Source organism: Lacerta agilis, chromosome 1 (assembly GCF_009819535.1).
Source record: "Lacerta agilis isolate rLacAgi1 chromosome 1, rLacAgi1.pri, whole genome shotgun sequence".
NCBI lineage: Eukaryota > Metazoa > Chordata > Lepidosauria > Squamata > Lacertidae > Lacerta > Lacerta agilis.
The window spans coordinates 30,403,285-30,423,963 of NC_046312.1; the positions used below are offsets into that span (position 1 = coordinate 30,403,285).

At 42.5% G+C, this 20,679-nt stretch overlaps 1 protein-coding gene across 2 annotated transcripts; it reads right to left on the reverse strand.

Annotated features, from left to right (window-relative positions):
* Positions 1-418: 418 nt before the first annotated feature.
* PROSER1 (proline and serine rich 1) lies at positions 419-19,726 on the reverse strand. 2 transcript variants are annotated; one of them, XM_033143050.1, is made up of 15 exons: positions 19,604-19,726; positions 17,121-17,287; positions 16,708-16,813; positions 15,666-15,731; positions 14,086-14,154; positions 13,022-13,116; positions 12,608-12,701; positions 11,597-11,707; positions 10,522-10,605; positions 9,431-9,509; positions 7,876-7,971; positions 7,347-7,391; positions 2,445-4,155; positions 1,469-1,616; positions 419-649 (listed from the first exon to the last, which is right to left on the reverse strand). In XM_033143050.1, the coding sequence occupies exons 3-15, from the start codon at positions 16,750-16,752 to the stop codon at positions 518-520; spliced, it is 2,775 nt and encodes a 924-aa protein (XP_032998941.1). In that variant the 5' UTR covers positions 16,753-16,813; positions 17,121-17,287; positions 19,604-19,726; the 3' UTR covers positions 419-517. The 2 variants fall into 2 exon arrangements, with proteins under 2 accessions (XP_032998941.1, XP_032998949.1); XM_033143058.1 differs by lacking the exon at positions 19,604-19,726 and having other exon boundaries at positions 17,121-17,363.
* Between the last annotated feature and the right edge of the window lie 953 nt (positions 19,727-20,679).

The window sequence follows — 20,679 nt, forward strand, 5'->3', positions numbered from 1 at the left end:
TGTCAATGAATGGTGCTTCGCAGACACACAAGACCTAATACTTGAAGAGAGTGGGGTGTCTGAGCATGTGCGAAGAGGGAGCCTGATCTACATTTCCATTTCATCAAATACACATACAACATGCATTGCAAAAAATAAATCCTGAGGAGAACGTGTGACACGAATACCACAGCAAATTATTAGTTTAAAAGAAGGATAAATAATATCTGCATTTTTAAAATGAGGGTCCAAAGGCTCTCAACCTCGTCTACTTACAAGGGAATAGAAAATTGTCAGTGCTTTGTATTACTGATAAAAAGTTTTTTTAAAAAATAGTCCAGTTTTTTTGTAGCCTGGAAATAACAGCTAAGTCGAATCCTCTTCTCTTCCTCTTGAGTGCTACACACTGAAGTTCATGTATCCCTTCCTCGCCCACCCCCACCCCTAAAGCCTTCAATGGAAGCATCATCAGGGACTTTGCCAAGCCATCACTGCTTTCTTCAAGGAGCAGTTTCTCTGCAGGTGAAAAAGATGCTCTTTATTGCCATCCACTCTGGGGAAGACTTGCCTGTAAGGAAAAAGGGGCTCCAGGTGTTCCTGATGCTGGGGGATATGTAGTAAAACCATCTGGTTGGGATGCATAGTTCTCCAGAGCAGACGCAGTGTGTGCCTTTTAAAGAAAAACAAAACAAAACAAAAGTATGTTTAAAAGAAGACCACAAGCAGGGCCCTTGCTCCTCTTAGTTTGTTTATATTTGCATACTTGGTTCTTAACCTATTTAGTTTATGCAAAATTTAGAATTTCTAAATAAGGATGATTACAGAAGATTGTTTTAAACTAATTTATTGGCAAACAAAACGATCTACATCTTTGAATAAACTTATTTTGCATTTTCAGACTCTCCCAACCCTGAAAACATAAATTTCACTCATTTAGAATTTTAATTGAGTTGGATTGGTAGTTTTGCTATTAGCTGTCCTGTGCATGGGATGAAGCAGGATATAATCGCTTAGAAAGTAAATGAATGTTTTGTGATGCGTACTGAGGCATAAATGATTGCAAGCATTACAGGACTTGTAATGATCAGTTGTCACAAAACCGGGGGGGGGATGCCACTTTCATTTTAATAGCACGCTTTATCCTCATGGTTATGGAAGAAACCTGTTAGAAGTGGCTAGTTAACTACAAAAGGCTTAAAAGACATCTGGGTGGCACATTTGAGTCTGGGGACTAAGATTCTTGCAATAGCCCCTCTGACTCCACTCTACTAATATAAAATGAGCCCAGATTTTCCTTCCCTAATTCCTATAATCTAGTACCAAGTTCTGGTCTAACCAGAATAAAGCATGCATATACGTTTGCAGAAATCTCCTTAACTGATTATCATTGTAGGCATTGGAACTTTTAGCATGGAGTTCTTGCTGTTTCCTTGTCCTTTGTTACCAATTCAGAAAGTGCCTACATTTTCCTTTTATGTTCTGTATTTACCTGCAGTAATGCAGACTGTGCAGCTGCACTGTGCTGAAGTTCCTGCAGGGAAGACTGTGTAGCACTCTGGGCAAGTCCAGGGATGCCAGGAAGAGAGAGGAGTCCAGGGAAAACTGTATTTCCAGGGGCCTGAAGCCCAGAAGTCAGGCTAAAATAATCAGAGGTAGAACATGTTAAACTCCAGGCACTGCGGCAACAATATACAAAATTCCAAAGTGTTTTATAGTGATTAGATTCTATGCTATGATCATAAGGTCATATACAACTAAATAGTTGCATTATTGCAAGGATTGGCACTAGCACAACAGGATGTTCCCTCCTCTCTTTCCCCTGCACATCCCATGCTTTCCCCAAATCTGCTTTGGGGGGTTGGGGGAACCCTCAGAACCAATTTAGGGAGAAAAGAGGTAGGGAAGAACATCTGATTGTGCGAGGAGAAAGCCTTGCTCAAACTGAATGTTCACCTTAGCACTATGTGGCATATAACTCTTACAATTTAAACACTGTATGCACAAATTTATTTGTGTGCTCAAGCACTGAATAGACAAGTTATCATTTTGCCAAGAGGGATTTTGCATGTGGAAATTGTTTTGCCAATGTCTGATATTTGGAGTTTGATTACCTCAGACAACAGATATGTGTAAAATACAGCCCAGTGCCATATTTGTTGGTTCTTACTTTAGGACTTCTCTCAAGGAACCTAGTACAAATTTAAGAGCCATATATCCTCTAGCAGGAAGACATTCAGTACTTATCAAGTTAGTAGGGTAGGTTTAAAGGAAATTATAAACTTATAGACAGGTCTCTGCCCGTGTTGAAAAATTTAGCCTGCAACACAGCGAGCTAAGAAACAGGGTATTCAAAACAAGTTATCAATACTTCATTATCCTTATGTTTAGAACTTCACAACCACCATATTAAAGATAATCAACAATTTGCCAAAGAGACCCCCTGACCTCTTGGAGCAACAACATACCCGGCCTGTGCAACAAGTGCAGAGTTGAAGTTTGAGCTAAAGGCCGAGGCAAACCCTGGCAGCACTGGAGCCGGAGATGGGGCTGTGGCAGCTGCCGGCAGTGGTGCAACTGCTGCTACTGTAGAAGATGCCTGGAGCCCAGGGAAAGAAGGGAGAGCAGGAGTGACAGAGGGAGTGTTAGAGACAGGGAAAGGAGGGAAGGATGAGCTGCATGAGCCTAGAGGTACTTGAGGAACAGAAAACAGCGAAGGGACGGCGCTGCACAAGTTAAGGGGGAATGGTGGAGTTGGAGCAGCCGCTGAAGCAATGAGCGTCGGGAGGGCACTGGTCGCAGAGCTCACATGGGGAGCAGGAATGCCTGATGTAGTCGTAGGTGGAATGGGCAAGAGAGACCCCGTTGGGGTAAGTGCTGGGTTGCCGGCAAAAGCAAAACTGCTGGCCAGTGACGTGAATGGAGGAAGTGCATTATATACTGGGGCTATTGGAGCAGATGAGCCATGCGGGGCGATGGAAGGAGAGCTGTTGAGAGAAGAGCTCAAGGAGGAGAGGCTAGAGAGTGCTGGATTCAGGGAACTGCCTGGCAAAGAACTAGTGGAGGTATATGCATGGCCAAGTGCTGACAAGCCTGAAGTGCTATGAGAAGGTCCGGAAGAATGGGAAGGGCCTTTGAAACCTGAAATTGTAGGGCTGGTGGGCTCAGTTTTGACCAGCACAGGAATTGCTGTGGCAGCTGGTGTGGATGAGGCCTGCTGTTCGGGATTAGCAGGACTTGGGCAATGTCTGTGAGCAGCTGAGGAAACACAACTGATGGGCATAATGGAGGATGGCCCTGAGGTTAAAGGGGACTGTGTTGGGGGAGTTGCGCTATTGTTAACCCCAGGCTGAGATGGAAGCCCTGGGAAAATGGACAGCCCTGAAGTGGAAGGGTGCTGGAGGGCAGAGGTAGCAGTTGGAGTGTAACATTTGTTACCGGACGAAGAGGGGGCTTCAGAATTCTGGCTGGCAAGACCAGATAGAGAGGCAAGTTCAGCTGTCACAGCCGAAGGCAGTGCAGCCGAATTCATTATTGAGCTATCGTTTACGGACAGGAATCCCTTTAAGACTGACAGGAGTGGGTTAGGCAAGTTAAGTGGGCAAGGCAGGCTAGTGGCAGGAGAACCAGCAATGGCGGATGGAAGGGGACTAGCTATCCCTTGAGGAGTGGGTGTCAAGGACAAAGGAAGGCCAGCAAAAGCAGATGACAATGAATTAGGGTTATTAGCTGAGGCAGTGACAGATGCGGCGGAAAAGGGCAGGGTGGCAAATGGTGTAGAAGCAGATGCAAAAGCTTCGCTCGGTACAGGAGTGGCACATGGCGTGGAGAGCCCTTGCGGAGCTGCTGTGGCAGGCAGCATGGAAGCCAGCCCAGAAAAAGTTGAAGGGAGGGGAGCAGAGGTGGCACAATGAGCAGATGTGGCAGGAACACCAGGCAGCGAATGGGATTTGATGACAGTAGGAGTCGGAGTCGATGGCTGTGATGGGTGGACCGAAGAGATAACCTGCCCAGAGAAGGCAGGAAGGACAGGGGTGGACATGCTTATCCCTGGGATGGTTGGCGATGCAAGTGCCGACGAGTGGCTTATTGCCTTAACAGATGATGGGGTTGGGGCTGGAGTAGCAGCAGGGTTAGAACCATGAGGTGTAAAGAGATGATTCGTTTGTGTAGCAAAAGCTGGAAAGAAACAAAACCAGTAAGAATTCTTGGAAACTAGCAGAAATGTTTGTATTCAACATGAATGCATTGTAACACAGTTTACACAACAGCAAAATAAAAGATGCTACCACCGTAACTTGCAAGAAGTAAAATGGTATGCAAAATGAGACACAAAACACTAGATCATTTATTGTTCTTTGCATTGTTAAAGAATAACTGTAGGACAAGCAAATATAAATACCAGTTTCACTTTCATATTCCATTATTGCTGCTGTCAGTTTAACTATATGGTTGTTGTTGTTTTTCCCCTCCCCCTCCCTCCTCAACTATATGGTTGTTAAAAAAATTAATGCCCATTCGTTTTTTCCAAATATGACGTCCATTTTTCTCCTAAGCATATAATAAATATTGGATAGATTACCAGACGTGTTGCCAGACAACTAGCAAGCAGGACTAGTACTGAGAAATAAGCCCTGCCCTTTTATACTAGCTTCATTAGAAGAGCAAAATTATTCACAACACATTTTATTCTAGGTATCAGAAATAGCTGGATTTCAGACTATCTTAGTTTTAAAATTATGTTTAGCCATCTTTTTTCTAAAAATATTTTCAGAAATACAGACAGTCTGCAAGGAGTTCTTATGTTTAGGAAGTGATCATGCCGTAATATATATTGGCCCATCTTTCTCTTGCTATCCCAGGTACCCAGCAATATATTGTCAGTGGTCCCTCATTTGTCTGTTTCTCCTGTTGCTGTACCTTCCAGTGTCTAGGTAGCCTTACATATCAGGACTAAAAGGAGGAATGCAAATGAGTACATTCATATACAACTTATTGATTTCCTTTAGGCCAGGACTGGTGAACCTTTGGCTCTCCAGTTGTTGTACATCAGCCCCAGACAGCATGGCCAATGGTTAGGGATGATGCGAGTTGTAGTCTAGTAGCATCTGGAGGGTCAAAGGTTCCCAAGACCTGCTGTAGGCATACAATATGCATTCTCTTACTTCAAAATCCTAGTTTTTCAAGACAAGGCTGGGACAGACATAATACCACTCCTTATTAACTATTGTTAAGAAATTAGGAGTCAGCCTTAGGGACACTTGTGCTTCATTGAATCACCTCCTCTCCCTGGAAATAGGTGTCCTCTCCACTTTCTGTGGTTAAGCAGAATTTGTCAGGATAGCAATTTTTGAGGATGAATGGCAGCGAATTTAATCTGAACACACTTTTTCAAGCAAGTTTTGTGTTTTAATAAGAACAAAAAGTGTGCTGTGAAGTGCTCTGGGATCATTTAGATGACGGGCAGATTATAAAATATTTTAAATAGATGCGCAAACCTAATTTCAGTTACTAAATTCTACATAATACTATTGAAAGTAGAATCGCTTGCAGAAGGCACTGAAAAGTCCTAAGTCGTCATGTTGCACTCGCAACACTTGAGAAATTTGGGGGTTTTAACAGGAAAGGAAAAACAGTATAACATGAAAAAGCATAGTGGGGTTGAAGATAGGGAGCTGGCCATTAGTTCTGGGTAAATGTGCTGCAATAGTTGATAAGCAACTAGGTGATGAAACATACCTTTGACTAGTTCTGCTAAACAGGGAGAAAAAGCAATCAACTTCTCTTTCTTTATAGCAATCTTACTAAGCAATTGGAGCCATTGCTGTCACCAATGCTTTCCAATTTTCCTGCAAGGCTATGTCAAAAACGTTTTACATTAGTTGAAGTTTGCTTTGGTAGCATCAAAACTGCTGACATTCATGAGGGTGAGAGCACAGGGAGCGGAACTAGTTATGCATGGAAGCCACTACAGACTCTCTACTCCAGGCATGGAGACTCAATGTGCTCACTCATTGGGGGGGGGCTGTAAAAATGGAGACTTCAGTAGATTTGGCCTTATTTCAATTGTGTACCTTGCTATTTCTCTGCCAAAGATGACAATAGCAGTCATTCGCTTCTCTGCCAGTAAGTGAAATGCTATAGTACAGGCTGCTGTTCAGGTCGTAGGGAGCAGGTTCTGCCCTCACCAACCTGATGTTCCAGAGTCTTTTTTTTGCACTACATTGTATGTTGAACGGTTACCACTGACTTCTGAGATAGCATGCAAAGCAGCACTGTGCCCCAAGCTCATGAAAGACATGAGCTTCGACCACAGTAAAGGGCTTTGGGAATAACAAATGAAAGAGAAAGTAGCTTATATTACTGTCAGGAAGGTACATGTTTTATGCAAACTTTTCCCCACCACCACCCACCCCAATGTTTATTTCCTGTTAAACCAAAAGTGATTAAGTTGAAATGAGGCTATTAGCATTTCCTGGGAAGGGAAGAAACTTGAAGCTCCTACCTAAATTAAATACAAGAAATTCAACTGGGTACTAGTAGCAGCATGTTTTTTGTCCCCTTGTGATAAACAAATACTTTTAACTTATGGGCTGAACTGTAAAAATCACCTCCTCCTCCCCCATCCTCAAATATTGCAAAATCTTAACACAATACTGCTTTAGGGTCCACGTTTATTGTCTATTCCATTATGTATTTAGAATTCACTATTATCAATGAAGCTAAGTTCACTCACAGGGACCACCAAATTATACATAGAAACATAGAATCTGAAGTGCTTCCGTTGTGATTATTCAACAGTGCTCAAAACCAGATAATGATAGTAGCTTTTAATTAAACATTATTGCATCAAAATTGAGCAAGTATAGACAATAGCAGTGATTTTTTTCACATGCCAAAGTTTTATGTATCTAACAATTTGGGCTAAGAAAGGTACTTATTTTTTCTGTACCTCAGCATGACATACACCGTATTTTTCCGTGTATAAGACTATGTTTTCCCCCCAATTTTTTAAAGTTTAAAATTGGGGGTCATCTTATACATGGAATGTTTGAAATATTTATTTCTTAATTTTGGACTCAAAAAATAGGGGTCGTCTTATAGACAAAAAAATATGGTACTTATGAATTTACTGCTGGTTTAGATAAAGCATCAGAAAAAGAAATTCTAAGCAATTGGTTTTAAAAAAAACCCAACACTCAGGAACATAGGTTGCTTACCTTAACATTTGCTGCTATTCAAATACAAATGGATTTATTTATTTATTTTTAAAGCAGCATTCAGCAGAATTAATAATGTTTATCATCCTCACAAACATATGCATTTAAGTTTCTACAGCTACAGCTTGTCTCTGCAAGTGGACAGCTTACCTTGGCTTTGGGAAGATTTTGTCTGATTGGAAAGTTCTTCGTTTTCTACATAAAGAACATAATTAATGATGTTAAAACAGAATTCTGTTGAGACTACCAAGTTGTTTAAAAAACAACAACTCCCTTTCATTGTTTTCATTTTAACGATCATTATGCCTTGAGAGACGGGAGGCCTTCCCCTCCACCTCAGGCCACTCCTCTCACTCCTGCCTACCTGTGACAAGCAGACTACAACTCTCATCAGCCCCAATGAGCATGACCAATGGTCATGGATGATGGGAGCTGTAGTCCAACAACACTTGGAGGGCATTATGGTGGCGACCCCTCCCCTCAAGCCCATTCTGAAGCAAATCTCTTCACGCTTCCCACCCTGCAGAAACTATTACTGGGAGGGAGGGAGCCTGACAGTGACTTGCTAGTTGTCAAGAGCAGGCTTGCGGCCCAAGACATCGGCACAGATCCTCCCACCGATTGATGATGCTGGTGTGTAACCAAGACACACGGGGCTTTCGTAGGGTTCTTGCTTTACCTGTTCCTACATGACTAGAAGCATATGGTGGTGGAGCTGGCAAGCCTGGAGCTATGACATTGGCCAGTGGAACAAGACCAGCATTGTTGTAAGCACCTAAGTAAAAGAAAACGGAAGGCAAACAAAGATGGTGTAATGAAGTTTCACAGATCATCTCCAAACAGCATATCAGTTACTCAATACTTTCAAGGGCTGCCTTCTTCCATAAGTTCTTTCCTATCCTTGCTTCAGATATCACCGCCAATGAGATATGGTGGGCAGCCACCTGGAGCAGGCAAAGGCACACACTTCAGGAAGCATCCTCTCAAGATGCTTCAACTTTGTTGTTGTAAATGCCTGGCAGAGACACGGCTGTTCTGAAAGTCTTGTTCATTGCTTTCTTAACCTCGTTGTGTTATTTTTAGTAATGTTTACCTCCATGGCTGATATACAGTACCTGATAATATTTTAAGTTGATACTCTTTTTTTTTTTACTTCTGGTATGACATGCTCTTACGAAAAGCTTGAATTCACTTTGTGAAAGAAGGCAGTTGTTTTAAATGAAGAAATAAATATAGCAAGTTGTTTGAATGGTTGAAACCGCATGCAGAATATCACCTTACACTGAATTCTCAAGCAGTCACAGAATCCAGAGCTTTCATCGCTAAACTAGTTAATTTAAAAGGTTACATCAGCTCCCCACCCCCTGCAAAAAATCCCGAGCTTTCAGTATTTCTTTAACAGATTAAAGTGTCGTTAAGTATTCAGCTGAAATTCCCCACATTTAAGATTAGAAACTATGAAAAGGCAGGTATATAAGGTGTCAAAAACTAGCAGCAAAGTGGATTTCTGCTCTCCCACCCAAGTGTCCAAACCCCTCAAGCAACTGCGCTCCAATATTTCAGAAATCTCATTTTTCTTTCACTGCTCCTGATTTTTCAAAAAACAAAGCAGGAACTATTCTTTCAGTTTAATTACTCATTAAGAGTCAATAAAGTATGCATAAGGGATTGTTTTAGGGTGGGTAGGAAGCAGAAACGAGTAGGAGAATCAGCTCCAAGACTCAGCAGCTATAGAACGATCTATGGAGAATTGTTTTGAGCTGCAAACATCACAACTGAAGGACATTAACAAGCTGGACAACATTTAGAGAGCTATGAAAGTCATTGAATTTTACTCCATCATGCAAATAGTGCAAACAGTAAGAGATCTGAAGCATATATTTAAGAAAAAACAAAATCGAAAATTCTTTCTAGTAGCACCTTAGAGACCAACTGAGTTTGTTCCTGGTATGAGCTTTCGTGTGCATGCACACTTCTTCAGATACACTGAAGAAGTGTGTATCTGAAGAAGTGTGCATGCACACGAAAGCTCATACCAGGAACAAACTCAGTTGGTCTCTAAGGTGCTACTAGAAAGAATTTTCGATTTTGTTTTGACTATGGCAGACCAACACGGCTACCCACCTGTATATTTAAGAAAATAAGTGAGAGCATTGCCTATCGAGAATGTGAACATTCTTCCACAGTGTAAAGGGGAAATGATCACAGAAAACAAACAGGAATGATGGGCTTACTTGGTGCAATGGTTGCATGTGGTCGACAAGGAGGGATGGGATAAGGAACAGGCTTGTGTGGATTGTATGTTGCTGGGGCCTAAACAAGAGGGACAAGAGTTTGTCAAAACTGAACATTTACACATTAATCTATTGCAAAGGCAACGGTAAATTCCCCCTTCATTTTGTAGCAGAAATTATATATTGTTTTTTTCACTACTGAAATATTTCGAAGGGAAGTGCATTTTGCTCAGTTCTCAAAATTCCAGCTGACCATTTTCACAGGCTTTCTTACTTGGTTTCGACTTCTGCATTGGAAGCCTACTGCCCTACACTGTAGTTTGCCTTTAACATGCCCCAATAACCAGTAATTCACATGTCTTATCATATGGCTTTAATCTCTATGGTGGAAAACCCTCTCTCAGATAGATTTAAGACTTCTTGAGCCACTACCCTTCTGCTATGAACAAATCAACTGAACTCAGGAATTTCTGATCTTGCCAACTGTAGCGAAGAGCTGCACTTTAGCAACAGATCATATGCTTTGGATGCAAAAGGTCTAAGATTCAACTCTTTTTGCAATCTTCAGGTAGGACTGGGAAAGATTCCTGTCTGAAACACTTGAGGGCCAGCACCAGTCACTGCAGACAGAACTGAACTAGATGGACCAGTAATCCAAGAGGTCTCTGCTTGTTTTTTTCCTGGAATGTCCTCTTCTTCCACCACATAATTCAGGATGGTGCCCTAACCTCCAATGGAGCATTTTTGGGGTACGGCCAGGGAAAAAGTAGTCAGCTTATGCTAGCTCCGTGACATTTGTTCAGCTGTGGATACAATGCACTATCACTGATTCTTCTCCTTCATTGCATTCAAACAGTATTTGGAAACTTATCTTTACCACCTCCTTTTCTCCTTCCTTAAAAATAAAAAACACCAAACTTTACATTGTAAGCATGCAAAAGTCATTCTTTTAAACTATTTTTATTACAGTCCCTTTTTGTTCTTGCACCATTTTCACCCTGCTGATACTTCTCTCCCAAGTAGATTCTGTTTTCAACAACAGGAGCAACCCCAATAATGAAGCTTATAAAAATGTAATTTTGTAGACCTACTGGTTTGGATGGTCCAAGGATACGAGCTGCTATTCCCTTGCCTTCATTAGTGTAGTCTTCATTCTCCTTTTTGACAGGTGACCCCTGGAAAAAGGAGGACCCACTATTAAAGACCAAGCTCTCTACTGTGTGGAAAGCAAATGCAGGTTACAGAAAGCACAGGGGCATTTGTAAGAGAGACAGACAGACAGACAGACAGACAGACAGGATATACTTAGAGTAGTTCTGTCACTCATTATCAGGAAAACGTCCCCACTGGACCATGAAAGGCAGCTTCACCAGAATAAATTAAGATTTTCTGTGACATTTAAGCAACGAAGGCTACAATCCGATACATTCAATTAGAAGTAAACCCGCTAAATACAGTAGAACAGTTTCTGAGTAAACACGCCTTTGGAGTGAAGTTTCAGACCACATGTTCTAAGGCAGTGGTTTCAACCAGGGTCCTGTGGAACCCTTAGGTTCTACAAGCATCCCTCAGGAGTTCCACAAAACTTTACAATAAATTGATGCAACCTGGAGTACTCTAGTCATGCAGGGTTCCAGGTTGCAAGGATGCCTTGATGCACACAGCTAAATGTGCAACAGCCCCTTTCCCATAGCCACTTGCCCTTTAAGTAAGCAGACACAAGTGGGAGGTGCTACTGGTCATGCCCAATGCTGAGGGGATGGCACTGCTCCCCCTTTGCATGGTGGGAGAATATATGTGCAATTCTTCTCAAGAGAACTACTACTGGAGTGATTTTTGGGTTTTGTGCTTTTAACAGGAACTGGATATTTTCTTCTTCACAACCAGTTATTCCAAGTAGAATTTAGTTACTGTATTCCAATTAGTATATGCTTCCCTATAATGAGGCATGTTTGTTGTTGTTTCTTTTTAACTAAAGAGAAACAAATTAGGAATTACATTATCTTTTAAACAAAATGTTCTTTTTATTATTTGCCCAATATTGATGAAGACAGGCTTGCCATTATTCTTTCATTTTTGTAGGCGATTTATTGCAGCAGTGCTACTTTTATATTCCACCACCAATCCCCAAACTGAAAATGACAAGTATATTCAGTAAGATCATACTGGGAAAATTCCATTTATGCGGCTGGGCTTTCCTTTTGGGTAAGGGTTTCCAGGAATCATGCCACAGGAAGATATCATAGCGTGAGGTGCTTTGCACCCTGCTTTGGAAGCCTGCAATATAAACAAAACAAAGGGCAGCATTAGATTCCGACACAACTATATTGAGTGGTGGCAAAATAGCATGTTTTATGAATATACAAGAATGGGTGTAAAGGTCAAGCTATCAGATTCCAAGGGCATCATGAACATTTCAGTACAGCCCAGACGGCTTGTTCTCACAAGCCACTGCCTCTCCATTCCCCTTCTCTAAGGCCTGATAATTCCCTTACAGCAGAGCTGAGTGGTGGTGGCCCAGTGGACATACCCTAGCGGAACATCTTTCTGCACCAGGGACTGGGATTAGCATAATCCTTAGGTGGAAAGCCTGCACTAAGCATGGGCCTTCTACCTGGGGGAAAGGTCATGTGGTGCAGCAGTTTCATATTAGGGATTTTGAAGAGATGTTCTGAGATGCTCTGGAGACACCATAAGCTTTTTGAAGCTGTTTGCTTTCAATTATCTCAAACATGAGACTTTCTTATTTGACTTTCCTATTATTACAGTATTGCATTCCAGATTATAATAGGCTGTGTTTGTGACTGGGTAAGTCATAAACTTGGCACAAAGGTTCAATTCCTACTCATCAAGGGACCAGTCAATGAAATGCCTCATAGAGCTACCGCATACATGTTTGTATGTATGAGTAGTGCATCTTTTAAAATCCAGAGACAGATGTAAAACAAAGAACCACAGCCCCATAGTAGCAGCAGAGCAAACTGACAATACAAGGGCAAATTATACATTAAAGGGAGAATGCAAAACTTGTAGAGAAAGTCTCAATTTCTCCATAGGCTCAGTCTCTTTGTATTGAGATGCATACAATATCATGCAATGTCCTGAAAACCTCCAAAACTATGCATTTTTGTCCCTGTGAGCTTCAAAGTTTTCATAAATGCAGCCATGCAGTAATACCTGTTCAAGAATTCTCCTGCATCTCTTCTTCTCAGACATGCTAGTTCTGAAGAGATCTTCAATAAGGCGGTAATTCTGAGCATCAATAATATTGCTATAAAATGAAGCAGTATGTTAAGAAACTGTTAGTGGCTCTCATGCATACAGTCAATAGTATTTATCAGAGCTTGTTGTGCTACTTAATATTCCTCAGCAGCATAATCATAACAACAAAGCTAATTTGAACAGAAAGGAGATGGACCAGTACTATACAAATATACACACACCAACAAGCTATCAGTGCAAGAAAATACCCCCCAGTCACAGCCCGTGAGGTCAAGGATCTTAACCATTCAAACCAAAACACCAAGAGGACATATACTAGTACTAACAGTAAGAGTCTGCATGGAATGCTAATCAACAGCCGATACTTACGAAGCCAACAGTTCTAGTGCAATAAGCTTGTCTTTGCTAAAAGTGAAGCAGTTCAGGATGTTGACCACTTTTGCTGCAGAAACAGCTACCATTTTCTAGAAAGAAAAGAAAAGAAAGTTTCAGCAATCCCTATTCACCTACATTGGTTGCACATGGCAGCATTAAGAGGATTATTATTATTTTTTTACAATCAAGTGGTATATAAAGTGTATGGGGGTGGGGAAGATCACTGAGTTTTTGGCAACCAACAATTGGATCAGAGTGCACAGACTTATCAAAGGTAACCAATGTGGTGCCCATCCTGATGTTGTGCTGCAACTCCCATCAGTTGCAGCCTGCATAAGCAATGATCAGGGATGGCTGGAACTGCAGCCTCCAGATGATGGACTAAATGCTGGCTACCTGGGTACAGACTAACGCTTCAACAGCTTGTTGAACAAGGCTTTTGTTCATAATGATAGCATGGAAAGGCAGTAGAGAACCTGAAAGTCACCTAGATCTAACCACTACACTGTAGCAGAACAGACAATTTACAAGCATAATCTTATTTCCAGCTGTAGGCCCACAGCACCCACAAGCTACCACCAGAATGTACATGAGATCACAACAAAGGTTGCATTGCTTTGCAACAGGACTTCCCCTTCCTCCCCACTGCATATCCCATTCTCTGCCAAATTTTTTCCACTTGCCTGCAACTCCCTCACTCCTCTCAAATCCAGAGAAGTTGGCAGACACAGGGGAGAGGTGTGGAAGAGAAAATCCTCTGGATACAAGCTACAGTATTTGAAAAATTCAGTACTGACTGAGCTAGTCTTTACAAAGCAGGGAGAATAGGATGGAATGCACAGCATTGGCTGAACAGGGAGGCTAAACGGCCCCCAAAAAGTGAGCATGTCAGAATCATGCACAATCAGGATTTGAAGTCATCTTTAAGGACTGTGGTGATAAAACAAATGAGCAGTCCAATCCAAACTTGCTGCTGGAAACCAAGTAAATGCTACTATGGCTATAGGACCAGAGAAATGCAATTCAACAAAATCTACTGCTTCAATGAAAAAACTTACATGTTGCAATGCCTTCATTGCTTTTAACTGTGGTTCAGCCCAAGAAAAGTACCTCAGTAATTCAACAATCTGCAATGAAAGAAATCCGACAGTTCATCACTCATGCAAAATCTGTCACTGAACAAATGCACACATTTGTAGCTAGAAGTAAAAAGGTTTTCTCAGAAACTTTTGTAGATTTGTTTTTGTTGATTCTTTAATAGATGTGAACTAGTTTGACGAAATTTAAATCTAAAATAGTACCACACAATTAAACATTTTTAGAAACAGAATTTCAAAGTTATCCAAATCATAAACCTGTTTAATAAGCTATTCTTTTGTAACTGAAATCTGAATGCAGGTGCAGCTACATTCATGGCAGCATCTGCCTTGTTGTAAGGCAGTACTTCTCAAACAGTGGACCTCAGATGCTACAGCCTGCCCAATGCCTCCTCACTTGTCTGCCTAGCCTGTCCCCTAGCCATCCCACAGCCTTTTGGTTGGACCAGTGCTAGCATCAGTGACTCCTTGCATGCTGCAAGGTGGCTGGGAGACAAACATTTTGGGCGGCTGGGGGGGGGGCAAGGAGGAGGAGGAAAGGAAGGTCTCCATCCTCTGAGGGAAAAGAGCTGGAAGAGTTGTGGAAGGAAATCAGAAAGTGATATATTTATTAATTCTTATTATTAATAATAAACTGAACATAGAAGGAAAGGGGAAAAGAGAAGAAATCTGCAATAGCAGGAAGCAGTGAATCTAACAGGAACATTTAGGAATAATGAAAGAAATTGTCAGTTGGGAGGGAATAAGATACAAACGTAAAAGAAGAAATTACAGAAAATGAGGAAAGATATTTTAATAGACATTGCAGGGGACAAGGGAAAAAATATGAAAGAAAAAGACTTCTCCATTTAGGGTCTCTGAATCGGCAGATTCTACCTAAAACTTCACAGTATTATGACTTGAAGAAAGTTGATCTTCTGAGCTCCTTGACGAAAATAAAACTGTGGTAAAGAATTCAGCCATTTCCATAGGTGGATTAGGTAACTGTAGAAACCACCCATGTCAGTAACTGACAGTTGCTCAGAAACTGAATCCATCTTGTGAATGGCTCTGCCCTACACCACCATTTTGTGACCAGTGGATTTCAGTAATTTCCAGCTGTCTCAAGTGGGCATTGTGGGTACAGAGTCTGAGAACCCCTGGTGTAAGGATCTGGTCCCACTACTGGAGCATAAACTTCACCCATACCCAGCAGAGCACAGACTCAGGCTTCATAAATATACTATTTTATTGCTTCACAGGACAGGGCCCTAAATTAGAGGGGGAAACTCAACATTTACACTCATCTCACTATCCCAAGCTGAGAGGAAAAACAAGGCACCTTTCACAGGATTGTTCATGCTGTAGCACAGATATCAGGAAGCTGTGGCCCTCCAGACATTGTTGGACTCCCAACTCCCAAGAGTTCCAGCCAGCATGGCCAACTACCAAAGATGAAGGGAGTTACAATCTAACAACACCTGAAGAGCCCCTGCTGTAGTGACAGTTGCCTTGTCATACTTTCCAGAGCTTTGCACAACTTAATTGTTCTTCAGCATTACCTGTTCGCTAGAAAAGTATCCATGTACATATTCAATAGCTTTTAATTTGTATTCCATCAACACAGCCTATGAAACACAAAAAACAATAGGTTAGTTTGCAAAACTATAGTAATGAAGGCATAAAACTATCAGAAATCAGAGCATATAGCAAGGGTGGCACACTGTAGGCCCAGGTCTTCTCTATACCTTCCTTGGATGCTTCTGCCAGGCTGGAATGTGTATTTAAATTTTGATAATGCCTTTGGCTTCCCTAGATTACATTGTGTGTATGTAAACCTCTTATGTTTGCATGGCTTTAATGTAACCTAGTGCACAAAGTAAAAGTCAGTTGCTCTGCATACTTTTGCCCCCAACCCCACCCAGTTTTGTCTCTGGCTCTGCCCACTAGAAGCATGTGGTGCTTGGAGGTTTGTCCATAGGAAAATGGAAAAGGTCTTCATCCCTGCTATAAATTCTGCAATGCTACACATACTTAGTACGAAACAAGTCCTATAAAAAATGAGGCTTTGGTTTCACTAAAGCATCTTTACTAACTCTGGCCCTGCTCAGAGTTGACCTACTGAAGTTAATGGACATGACTATCTTAGGACGACAGAGGATGAGATGGTTGGACAGTGTTCTCGAAGCGACTAACATGAGTTTGGCTAAACTGTGGGAGGCAGTGAAAGATAGGCGTGCCTGGCGTGCTCTGGTCCATGGGGTCACGAAGAGTTGGACACGACTGAACAACAACATCTTAGGTTCATTAATTTCAAGGCTTCTACTTAGAGTAGGGCTTTGCTGAGTATCAATATGTAAGGGATACCAAAGCAGTGGTGGGATGTGTGAAGCCACACGATGACCAATGGGTTCTTGTTAAAATCCTGGGAATTACTGGTTTTATAAGAAGGCACATTATATGCCATTTAAATGTTTTATGTTAAAGACACAGAACTCATGCAACAGAATATAGAAGACATATCCACACAATATTAAGTCTAATGTTTTTACATTTTTTACAGTTGCGCTACTGTTCAGTTATATTGGTTTAATCACTAATTACCTTTCTAATTTCATCAAGCACCATCTCAAATGCTTTTTTATCCATTTTGCTTTCTTCAAGATGTAACCCTTTGTCAGTTCCAGACAGTCTTTTGCAGAATTGCCTTCTGTTGAAAAAACACAAATAAAATAAAATGTGAATTCCTGCTCACACTGTGCACCTCACTGACCATGAAGTTCATCACTAAGTCTAGAATCGGGAATTGTTAACATTGAGAGAGCCTCAACTTCTGAAATATCTGCTTCAAAGGTAATTCCAAAACTCTTTATTCATTCTCTCATTGAAGCCGTATTTCCTATCCTCCCTAGCCCCAGCGTGGAAAAATGGCATGGTACTGTCCTCAAGCTCAAGGTAATACACAATGTCCTCAAACAGTCACAAATTGAGCAGCCTTCTGTCATAAAAGAACTTACCCAAGCCTTCTCAAATGTAACAGCAGTTCCTTTGAACTCACTCAGACGCACAACACAGAATCTGCATGATGCTGATTGGCAGCAAGATGGCCAGCAGCTATATTTTATTTATTTTAACATTAACGCACTGCCAATGTCGCTCCATGGAGCCCTCAGGACATCCATTTCTAGGTAGAATCCAAAAGACAGAAAAAACAGAACTCAGTAGAAGCTAACACCTCCTAAAGGAAGTTTATATAATATGCTGAGCATTCTTGCAACATTTCCTGTTGTCAAATGCTGTGACATACTATCCAACTTTCCGTAAAACAGATCTACTGTACATTGAAGCCTCTCTCCTAGTAAATTCTGAACCTTTAAAGGACATGTGAATAAAAGATATTTTCTAGTATTTTAAAAGAACTCCTGAATTCTAGAGAACAGTTTCAAATAGTACTATAACTTGGACCCAAAAGGGCCTTACATGTGCAGAATGATGCTTCTCTTGATACAAGGGAAGTTGCCGCCAAATTCTGTGAGTACCCTGAGTCCCACTCCTTGCCATTTCATTAGGTCCTTAAACCCTTTGGAGCTTTTTGGAGCAATATCTATGAAAGCCCCATTGTGCAAGTGAGGGTCTCCTCACACTTCTTTGGATCCAACCTGAATCATTTTTTTCCAAAATCCTCTATTTGCCTCTTTTTTTAAAAAAGGAAAGCACAGATCTGAGGTGCTCATAATTATGGAATTTTGTATTCAACCAGTGGTAAAGATAAGGAATTTGACATTATATTATAATATAGCTAGGGCACATAGCTAAACCATTACTGTCTGTTAAAAGTTTTACCTACAGCCCAATCCAAAAATGGCTCCGATCGAAGCCCATGGAATTTATTCCTAAGTGATCACAGAACTCCAGTCTCATAACACAATCCTGTCTACGCAAAAGTAAGTCCTAATTCAATGAGACTTACTTGCAGGCAAACAGAGCTTTGTTATATCTTGTGATTGCTGGTTAAGGCTGAAAACCTTACCACTTCAATACCTCCCAGCTCACCATGGCTTGATACCCTTCCACAATGCCCCATTTATCTCTGTAACTGGGCTGAGTAACTGAAGAGGGACCATGTGCAGCTCTCCACATCCCCTACAATGTCTCATTAGAGATCTGGGTGACCATCCTCAAGGGGGGGGGGGGCTTTCCCCTGACACTCCAGAGATATTTTGTGACAGGCTGAACAGGGTTGAGGACATCCTTGTGCAGCAGTGTTTGTATAAAATAACATGCAATTTTCTCTTTGCTTCTGTGTACTGAACGCACAAATTGTTTTTATCATATTTGAATGGAATTCTACAATAGCCAAGGATGATACTCAAAACTCCTGAGGGCTAATGTAGAGTGTGGGTCATCAATATCCAGACATTCAGGGGGAAGTAAAATCTGCCCATTCTACTACTTCTATCTCTCCCATCACCACTTTACACTTTCTTCTATCATCAAGCTGGGCAGACTAGACACAATATCCAATCTGTTCCAGCATGATATTCATTGCAGCCTAGTTTGATTCAACCATTCTCACTAAAACTATTTCGGAATTCCACCTTCGAAATAACTGAAGTTGAACCAAATCCAAACACAACCAGGAGTGAACACACACTAATAGGTATAACCCGAGCCACTCTGTGGACAGATCACCAAGCTTCTTTGGCACACCTGCTTCAAGGGATCCTCTCTGTGATGAACAACTAACTGATACCGCCCGGCAGAATCCTCTAATGCTTATTTCCGTAGGGCAAGGATGGGAAACCTGTTATCCTCCAGCTTCATGTTCCAGCAGCTGCATCCAGCAAAGGCAACAGCCAGGAACAAGACCAGTCGTAGTCCTACTACTTTCAGGGGTCCAGAAGTTCCCCATATTCGATAAGTCCCTCTGATGACCTAAATGAAAAATTGCCCTCGTCACCAGCCCAGCACCAACAGCTTCTGCATTGTGGGCTCTAAACAGATGGCTACATCAGGCAGCCGCCTTGCGTTGGACGCCTATGCTAAAGGCTGCCATTCAGGGCACACGGCCTCCCCTCAATCCAATCCAGGGGGACTTGCTTTCGAATAAACCTGAACAAAACCTCGTGCTCACACACGTATCGCGTTTGCTGTGACTTGAATCCCACTGAGTTCAACGGGGTTTAACTCCATCCCGAGGGGGCTCGCACGACGGGTTCCGGATTAACCAAGAACTCGAAGGGCGACCCTTGCCATGCCTACTCGGCAGTAAGTCCCACTGGACTTAGCGGCGTTAAACCCCGGGAAACACGTGCTTCGGGGCTGCCGCTCTGACCGAGGGAAGCGGCTCTGGGAGTCCGCGCCCCGCGTCGCTTCAAGGCTGCAGCACCCGAACCAGGCGGCGCAGGCAGGCCCGAAGCCCTCCTCGCCAATTATGGACGGCTCGGGGCCGCTTCGACCCCCGCCTTCCCCGCGCCCCTCCAGCCGGTGCTCGGCTTACCATCCGCGGCGGCCGGCAGGCGAGGAGCGGCCCCTGGCCGGCGTCAAGGCAACCCGCGCGCAACCCCCAGCAGCCCCCACCGCACGGAGCCAAACTTCGCGACTCGTCGCCTCCTGATGACATCACCAGAGAGTCACCGCCATAAGAGGCCTTCCTCCCGCCCCCCCCCCGTTCGGAGTGGATGCCGGGAAGGAGGAGACGCACCTGCTCCTGGAGTCAGCCCCGCCCACCCCTTTCCCACAGGAGGCTATTAAGAGGCCGGCTGCATCTTGTGAGGACTCAGCGAGGCTTATGGGCTCCCTGGGGGCGATGTTAGAAACTAAGATACGAAAACTAGGAGTTCAGTGACACCTTAAACTTAAGATATGGGCGCAACAACGGAATGTCTAGGCGCGCTTTTTTATAACAAGAATACAAAGCTGAAAATGAATGTACTGCAGCTAAAATATTATGAAACAAAATGGAAAATTCTTTTCAGTAGCACCTTAGAGACCAACTGTGTTTGTTCTTGGTATGAGCTTTCGTGTGCAGTTGGTCTCTAAGGTGCTACTGAAAAGAATTTTCCATTTTGTTTCGACTATGGCAGACCAACATGGCTACCCACCTGTACCTAAAATATTATGTTCATTTTTCACATGGTCTAGTTCTTCCCCTGCCCACACTCCTCATATTCTTAAGAGGGTCTCTTCTCCAGTCGTCAGAGAGTAGCTGAATTGGGGAGGCAGAAAAAAAGTAAAGTACGGTACTCCTTTCCTTCCACTCTGCAATTTTGAATCTGAAAGGCGTAGTACTGCGCCCAGGGCTCAGAAACTGCTCACACTAATGAAATTCCCTGTTGCAAAATGCGCATAGAACAATGGGAGTTTTGGACACTGCCTGGGGGTGTTAAAAAGGTGATGAGAGGCAGCCTCACTTGGGAGGATTCCTTTATTGCATTTACAGTCTACTATCCCACCTTTTCCTCTAAGGAGCTCATGGTGGTATACATGGTTCTGCCCCCTCCTCATTTTAATCCCCACAATGACCCTGTGAGGTAGGTTAGGCTGAGAAGCAATGGCTGGCCCAATGTCATCCAA

Bases quoted from the DNA above. Each gene is read 5' to 3' on its own strand.
- PROSER1 (XM_033143050.1), bottom strand. From the start codon at position 16,752: ATGGATAAAAAAGCATTTGAGATGGTGCTTGATGAAATTAGAAAG. The intron at 13,117-14,085 runs GTAAGTTTTTTC...TTTTCTTTCTAG, and splicing joins CAATGAAGGCATTGCAACAT to AAAATGGTAGCTGTTTCTGC. The intron at 12,702-13,021 runs GTAAGTATCGGC...TTCATTTTATAG, and splicing joins GCACTAGAACTGTTGGCTTC to CAATATTATTGATGCTCAGA.